At 40.0% G+C, this 8,544-nt stretch overlaps 1 protein-coding gene across 1 annotated transcript in view; it reads left to right on the top strand.

Moving 5' to 3' along the window:
* Positions 1 to 128: 128 nt before the first annotated feature.
* Positions 129 to 8,544, top strand: part of PKD1L3 (polycystin 1 like 3, transient receptor potential channel interacting) — a 55,754-nt gene continuing 47,338 nt past the window's right edge. The window contains exons 1-8 of the mRNA XM_074371199.1: positions 129 to 143; positions 922 to 1,053; positions 2,984 to 3,148; positions 4,422 to 4,549; positions 4,646 to 4,772; positions 5,418 to 5,546; positions 5,896 to 6,127; positions 7,595 to 7,788. Of these exons, the coding sequence (XP_074227300.1) occupies positions 129 to 143; positions 922 to 1,053; positions 2,984 to 3,148; positions 4,422 to 4,549; positions 4,646 to 4,772; positions 5,418 to 5,546; positions 5,896 to 6,127; positions 7,595 to 7,788 (1,122 nt within the window). The remainder of the gene's footprint in view (positions 144 to 921; positions 1,054 to 2,983; positions 3,149 to 4,421; positions 4,550 to 4,645; positions 4,773 to 5,417; positions 5,547 to 5,895; positions 6,128 to 7,594; positions 7,789 to 8,544) is intronic.

Here is an 8,544-nt window from a genome sequence, read left to right as displayed (position 1 = left end):
ACCAACAGTAGTTTAAACAAAGAGTGTTTTGTTTTCCTTAAACAAAGAGAGAAGTGTAGACTATCCAAAAAAAAAAAAAAAAAAAGTCTACAGATAAATGACTAGAAATATTAAGAGAATTTAGCAAGATGGCTGAATACCAGGTCAGTATCCTAAAGCTAATAGTGTTTTTACAGATCACTCAGAAGATTAGATTAAAAAAAGAAGATATAATAGCCAAGTACCTAGGAGTACATCTCACCAAAAATGTGCAAAACTTCTATGGAGACAAGTCATTCTCAGTGACTTTCCAGGCTAGAGCTGGAATGGCATTAAATACGACCTGCCCTCCATTGGCAGACATCCAGTTGGATGGCAACTGTGTCTCACTTATATTTTCATTCCTGCTATTTATACTTCAGTCCCAAAGTATAAAACCAAAATCGGGTGGTCATCAATTCTGTGATCACCCTGTGAATGATGCAACCTCCTACAACCTGGGAATCAGGAATAATCCTGTTCGATTGTATGGTCCATGAGGGCAGGGCCGTAACTGACTTTAACGGCTCTATCTCCTAAGCCTAGTAGCACACAGGAAGCATTAATAAAGATTTAATGAATTAAGCTATAAGTGGGCTGTTCTTTGGAAATGAACCAAGTTGTTGGTGTAAACAGAAATTATCTCAGGGCTGGACTTCCCATTCAAAAAACAATAGCCTCTTAAACTCTGGGGCCATGTTCACTGTTCTAGGTTTCTACCTCTCACCTCCTGCCATGTGGTATTTCAAGTACTTCCTTCTTGAACATGAACTCTTAAATTGAGAGAAATAAGCAGAGTGAGAAACCTGAGAGGATAAACATATTTCTGAATAGAAGTCTCAAACTACTAATGTGCAATAATTTTATATGAACAATTTTGACAAAATCTTTTGTTCCCCATAGGCCATAGATGAGATAACACGGAACTTTAGCAAAGTAATTCGTGGTTTGCAAGCTCACAACAAACTACAGCAAGCTTGTGAGGTCCTCCAGAACCTGGCAGCCTTTATCCCAAGATTTTCTGAGTCAGCTCAGGTAAGCAGAGGGTGATTGGGAGGGAAAAGTTTCGAGGAAGAGGAAAGTGAAAAAAAGTAAAAAGAATAATCAAGTAGAAAATATTCCTGCTGAAGATTGTGCCCCGTGCAGAAGTCGGCATGATGAAACTACTTTGTGAAGACTCAGCTTAAATATTAGCAGGTGTATTTGTACCTTCAGATCTGAAGATTGTGAATAGATTGATCAGTAGTGACATTCTCAGATACGCTGTGTTTATTTTCTTTTGTTTATTTATCAGGTTCCTACCTTTCTGATACATTTGTTTGGAGAAATCATGGGAGACAAAAGTAGATCCTCTTCTTGTGGTAGACAGAGAAAGGCATCCTTGAGACAGGCATCAGAAATCTGTCCCTGGCGGTATTTTCACTTCTTGCAACCACACTTGCCAGTGTTACTTCTCCATAATTATTCATGCCTCGTTCTACTCCTTATACTTTAGTAAAATAAGGTGGTAGGATTATTGAGACTTTTAACTTTCTTTTTTCCATTTCCTGTATTCTCAGATATTCTGCAGTAAGCATAGAGATGCAGTCTAGGTTGGTTCATTTGGACTTTTTTAAGTACAGAAGTAATGCATGCTTGTTATTCCAAAATCAGCACAAAAGCATATCAAGTAAAAAGCAGAAGCCCTCAGCGTCTTGGTCCTTCTTGCGAGTCCCATCCTCTTATGTGATCACTGTTGTTAGTTTATTCTTAGTTTGCTGTGCAGAACCTTCCAGACATTTTTCTGTGTGTGCACAAGTTTGTTGTTCTGTATTAATAAAAATGGGGTTAAAGGATACAATTTTTTCTGCCCCTTGATTTTTTCACTTAATACTGTGTCATGGATACCTTTTCATGGCAGGCCACAGAAATGAACACCCTATTCTTAATGTCCATTTGGGTATTTTTCATATGTTTACTCCTGCAAATAGCATATCCGTGAACATCCATGTACCTACATCTTTGAGTACTTAATGCAGATATTCCTGTGAGATAGAGTGCTGGAAATAGAATTGATGGGCTTCTCAGTGTTCAATAGATGACAGGATTATCCTTTTATTTTACATTCCTAGCAACCACTTCCTCATACTCTCGCTTTTGCCAATGTCAAAGGCAAGAAAAGAAAGAAAAGCATTTTATTGATCACTAAGGAAGTTGGACATCATTTTATATATTTATTGGCCTTTTTTTTTCCTCCTCTGAATTGCTTCTGTATGTCCTTCATTCATTTTTCCCCCGTGGGTTTGTTTTTTTTTTTTTTTTGTCATTTTCTTATTTGTTTGTAAGAGAGCTTTATTTATCATTGATGTTAACTTTTTGTTATATATGTTGCAAATATTTTGTGTCCATGTCTTTGTAACTTTGTTGCATCTTTTACTTTGAAGTGGCTTTTAATAAATATAACTACAAAAATAAATAACATTTCAAAACAGAAACAGTGGATATTTGGTAAATATCTGTCAACTGGCTTTACCTTCTTATTTGATTTGTTTTACTTGCAAACAACCCACTGAAGGGAGAACTGGTGTTTTCTGCTTCATTTAAAAATTCTCCTCGATCTCCCTTTTAAGTCTATCTCGAATACTTTTAAGCCCCTAAATATAATGGGGTGGTCTACTCAGTATTTCAGTCAGGGTTGCTCTTTCCCTCAGCATTCCTTTTTTTAGCTTAGTTTTGTTAATTAGATACTTGATCTACTTACCTCTCAAAAAGGGTCATGTAAGTTCCTTAGAATAACCTGAAATACACATCCTCCCCATGGGTAACATATAACAATCTTTTCCTTCTCTGCCAAATTGTTATATTGCTTCTTGTAAAAAAAAAATGCATTTGAAATGCATAAAGAACACAGAACTCCTTATGAGAACACAGATTTTAAATGACCATAAGCGGCTCAAGAGTATGTGTCTGCTTTCTAAAACTCCAGGTCAGCGTCATGGATTCCCTTGTTTACCTGAATGAACAGCTGCTGAAGAACAGCAGCAGCCTGGACTCCGGAATGCCCGTGACCGTCTGCCTCTTTCACGCCCTCAGCAATGCAGTGAAAGCTGCTGAAGCAAGTCAGCGAAGATCCAAGCATGACATTGAACAGGTAGGTACGGTGCGTGCCAGTGGCCAACTCTGCTTAGAAACATTTTAATCTCGACCAGGCCAGGCATCACGCAGCCTCTCCCTAGACCCAGAGAGAATCCAGCTGAGCAGGCCGCACCGAGGAGACCACTCTGTGAAGCCTGCTCCGGGGCCTTCCTCTCTACCTAGTGCTGAAAGCCAGTGAAAGGAATTCAGTAAAGTGTCTGGTATATAGTAAATTATATTCACCTGGAAAGTTGTTCAACATCATTAGTCACTAGGGAAATGCAAATCAAACCCCAGTGAGATACCATTTCAGATCCAAAAAGACAAACAATAACAAGTGTGGACAAGGAGGCAGAGAAGTTGGAATCCTCATATATTGTTGGATTGCAAAATGATACAGTCACTTCGGAAAACAGTCTGCCAGTTCTTTAAAATGCTGAAAATAGAAGTACCATGAGGCCTAGCAATTCTGCTTCTTGGTATATACCCACATATGTCCACACAAAAACTTGTACGTTCATGTTCATAGCAGCATTATTCAAATAGCCAGACAGACAAAAAGTGGAAACAATGCAAATGTCCATGATGTGATGAGTGGATAAATAAAATGTGGTAGGTCCTCATGATGGAATATTGTTCAGCAGCAAAAAAGAATGAAGTGTTGATACATGCTTCAATGTGGATGAACCTTGAAAACATTATGCTGAATGAAGGAACCAGATATGAAAAGACTGTGATTATGATTCCATTTATATGAAATGTCCAGAAGAGGAAATCTGTTGATACAGAATGTAGATTAGTAGTTTCCTAGCGCTGGAGGTGGGGACAGGAGAGTGGAAGGTGAGTGCTACTGGGTTCTGGGTTTTTTTAGGGAAGATGAAATGTTCTAATTCGATCATGGTGATAGCTGCACAACCCTGTGAATATACTAAAAACAAACAAAAAACAAAAACCATTGAATTGTATACTGTCAGTGGGTGAATTGTATATGTGAATTTGATTGCAATAAAGCTATTTTTAAAAAAACATTTATCATAAGCAGATTGAGGGCAGCTTATATCATGGGGCAAAGAAATACTTCCTTGGGTGACCCTCTGGTTTGATATAAAGGATAACGAGTCATTAGCCAGACTGCAATGATTTAGTCCATGGGTCCTTCCAGTCAATGTCACCCTTCATTACATCACTGTCAAGATCCTTGTCCCCTTCCCAACTCTCTCAAAACATTATCTCACTAACGCAGTACACTGAGGTTACTCAAGTCGCACAGTATTTCTTTCTAAATGCAGGTGGAAAATATACTGAAAATGTCCTTGCTGAGCCTTGGCAGCATCCAGGAAGCATTTCTACCGCAGAACCGGTGCTCCGAGTCTGCAGTGACTCTGACCTCTTCCGCTGCTACTCTGATGCTGAGCAGGTAGCAGCAGGAAGGAGGGGGGAGAGTTTCGTTTTAGGCTTTTGACCTTTAGAGAACACGCAGAAACTGATTTCCATTTACCTTTTTCCTCATTAGACAAAACATATCAACTTTACCTCGGAGCTCTTACACCCTTGGTTCCCCAGCACCTGTGAGGTTAGGCTTTCCGTCAGTGTCTGCCTTGGAGGAGCTCCTCAATAAACACCCAGGAGTCAACGTCCAAGTGAGTGTGAAGTTCATTCTGATCGGCGTGAAAATGGGATTTGATGGCTGTAGGCATTTGGGTAAAAGGAATGCATCATAAAGGTGTGAGCTGACTGGACCAAATGAAAGAAGGTTGTGTTCCATTAATTTCTATTTCACACTGGCAGGAACAGAGGCCTCTTAAAAATGACCCACTGTAGAGGTTGGGAGCATTAAATAGACATAGATTTAACTGAGTTTCTGGGTTATGATTTGAATTGATCTCAACTCTTTGCAATTTATACAAAGCTGGAAATATCTGAATAATCATTGACTCAATATACCAACCTAAGGATATGGGTATGTTAAATTTCTTTCAGCAAGTACCTAACAAATAGAAGTAAGATTGTTGCCTTATCCTGTGGAGCAGAATTCTTATTTCCTAGTAAAATGAAGTAGAAAGATGTGAAAAAAAAAAAAAAGAATTCTAAGGGTCACAAGTAAATGACTCATCTTTCATTAATTCTTCCTTGTATGATGCTGTAATGAGAAGTATTTCATTTGAGCTACCAGCAAGGGGAAAATCCCAGCATTTACTTTATGGTCTCTGACACCTTCTTACCTATCACGGTGTTGTTTATAAATATTTCAATAGTTGATAAAACTAGCGTTTTCTTGTCTCTAGGTAACAGGACTAGCTTTCAATCCCTTCAGAGATTTTGATAACAAGAAGATTGTTGGAAGCATCGCAAGTGTGTTACTAAGCTCTAATCATAAATTGCTCCAAGTCCATGATTTAATGGAAGATTTTGAGGTATAACTTGATTATTAGGGAATAAAATAGAAGGGAATAGGGATTCCTGGAGAATAGAATGGAAGGGATGCAACACTTGAAGGAAATCATGTTGGATTTGTGGGCATGCCATTGTTTCGTTATTCACGTCATTACTTAGGAACTCCTACAAAGAGATCTACCTTACCCTTAGGTGTTTTAGGTGTTAGACTGTATACTCTCCCTTAACCCCTGGCACTCTGTTCCCTACTGACATTCAAAGAGGAAGACCTAGGCAGTTCCGTTCCATTATTACTGAAAAGATGACTGAAAGGCAGCAATGGATGGGCCATCTTACAATTGAAGACTGATGAACTGTCTCTTATTCTAGATCACGCTCTGGAGAAATGAGAGCATGGAAACCCATCCCACCAACCTCAACGTGAGCACAGACCATTTTATTATCATGGTAAACGTCACTTCCCTGGAGAAATCCCTGATAGTGCACGTAGCGCCTGAAAGTCCCCTCTTAATGACACTCTACCTGGGCTTCCAGTACCAGCCTAACCACATGTCCTTCCACCTGAACATCACCTTGCCAAAGAATAAGGTGTCGCAGAAAGGTAAACCCCACCCGGATGTCAGACACCTAGAAGTGTGTGTTTGCCTCTTCTTTTAACTTTTTATTTTGAGATAATTGTTGATTCACTTGCAGTTGTAGGAAGTAGAACAGATCTCACATACCCTTCACCCAGTTTCCCCAGTGGTAACATCTTGCATAACTATAGTGCAGGGTCACAGCTGCGAAGTGACATTGACACAATGCATTGATCTTATTCAGATTTCACCAGTTTTGCAAGCACTCGTGTGTGTGTGTATTTAGTCCTATGTAAGCTTATCACGTGTATAGATCTATGTGACCATGAAATGCAGTTTTTAATAAGATGGATTGTGGAATGGATAGAAGGATATGTATGTGATAAAGCAAATTTAGTAAAATGTTAGTTGTAGAATCTGGTGAGTGACAATATGGGCGTTCACTGTAAAATTCTCTCAACTTTCTGTGTGGTTGAAATTTTTCGTAATGTCGAGACTCCCTGCAGAATAGTTCTAGCACAATAGGTTGTGTATATTTCCAACTTTATATATCATAGTTAAATATTATATGCAATATATATTATATATTTCAACTTTATTTCTAATCTCAGTAAGTCTTGGGACAAGATCAGAATGACTACATTGTGATCTAGAAAAATTAAGAATTTCTGAGACATATCAATAGTGCCTACATTTACTTTTGACCCACAAATATATTCTCTGATTACAAATGTTAAATGCAGTACTGAAAAGTCTTAATAAAGCACTCCCCTTTTGCATTAAAAAAATGTTGGAAAAATAGTCGAAATGGATAAAGACTGTCCCTTCACGACAGTCTTCCTGTATTGAAGGAGATTTTTCTAGCTCTCACATCTTTTCAAGTGGTTCTTCCTCTTAAACAAAGCAGCTGAGACAACAGCTCTCACTGCTGGGCTGCCAGCTACAAGTTCTGTCTGCTACCCACAGGCTCTTTCCTGGTTCAGAACATGCACTCCATTCTTACGGATCTTGGCCATAGTACCATGTCATTTGGAGCTGGAAGGGATCTTAGAGATCCTTGGGTCCAGACTTGGTGTTTGAAAGATGAGATGACTAGACTGATTAGGTGTAGACCAGGGCTCTGGCCCAGGAACCACTCTGTTCCTGCCCTTTCATCCATTGCCCTTAGGTTTCCTTTGTTACCTACGTCTTCTAGCTACTCATTTTGGCATATGACTATTTCATTTTCTAAAACTCATAATACATTCTAATCCATTAGACCTAAGTCTCTATCAAAAGCACGTGATTTTTTTTTTTAACTGGAACAGGAGTAATCCAGAGCCCCAGATTGTATCATTGGTTATTTTCTTCAAAACCACTTGTGACTCCAAGCTTATCATTTCCCTGTTTGTAAAATAAAACAATGATAATAATAGAAGACCTTTCTGAAGAAAAGTTCTTGTGGTATTGTTGTCCCATTTGCAATGCCGCTAAGCACTCTTGTTTTTTCTCAGACGAGGCGTACACGTGGGTGCTGACTCCGGAGAGCCTGCAGTTTGGGGTCGGCACCTACTATGTGACAGCTGTGGTGAATAAAAGCAAGGCGGGTGCTCAGCGGACACCCACCCTGTTCTGGGTGGGTACTGCTGTCACCCAGTGTTACTACTGGGACAGCCACAGCGACACGTGGAGGAGCAGCGGGTGCCAGGTCAGAAGCTGTGCCCCTTCCCCTCTCCTACCTCAGCTGCCCTTCAACCCAGTGCCTCCATCCTCTAGTTCGGGGCGGCCCAGAAAGGAAAGTCATCAGAAGGGAACTCTGTCAGCCTGGGAGAGGGAGGGTGTGTGTGTGTGTGTGTGTCACAGGCCTGGAGAGAGAGTCTCTTAGGAGCAGGTTTGTGCTTTAAGTTTGTCATTTCTTTCCCAAACGTTAGTCCAGGGAGAATCTGACAATACTACATAAAATAAGAAAAACAGTGCACGGAAGCTGTTAAATTCCACAACTATTAAATATGTGGCAGGTAAATTGTGACAAACCTCCTGCTAAACAAAAGAGAACTTTTGTCCTTAAAAATAAGCTAGCAGCTTCATGTACATTCCAGGCCAGGTGGGGACAGACAGTCACTATTGTAATTACTGCCTGGTTCCAGGGGTCTGACCCCTTAAAAAGGGTGCTATTCATTGTTACATTAGTGATCCTGTGAGATCCTGCCTGATTTAAGTCCTGGTTAGTTTGCACAAAGAATGTACCATAAGGGTCTGGAAATCATGAGGCTGTTTTTAAAAGACTTGAGAAAGTGTCATCCAGATTGAGAACAGAAGGAAAGAGGGTGCCCTGGAAGGCTTCTGCATCATTCATGCAAACCCTCAAACTGGGAGCTTGTGAATGCAGATTCTGTTGCAGTAAATCCGGGCAGGGCCTGATTCTGTCTTCCTGACTGGCTTCCGGGTGAAGGCAGTGCTGCTC

The sequence above is a fragment of the Camelus bactrianus genome, chromosome 9, assembly GCF_048773025.1.
Source record: "Camelus bactrianus isolate YW-2024 breed Bactrian camel chromosome 9, ASM4877302v1, whole genome shotgun sequence".
Lineage (NCBI taxonomy): Eukaryota > Metazoa > Chordata > Mammalia > Artiodactyla > Camelidae > Camelus > Camelus bactrianus.
The sequence above is the reverse complement of the archived record's forward strand: the minus strand, read 5'-3'. Positions and strand labels throughout refer to the sequence as shown.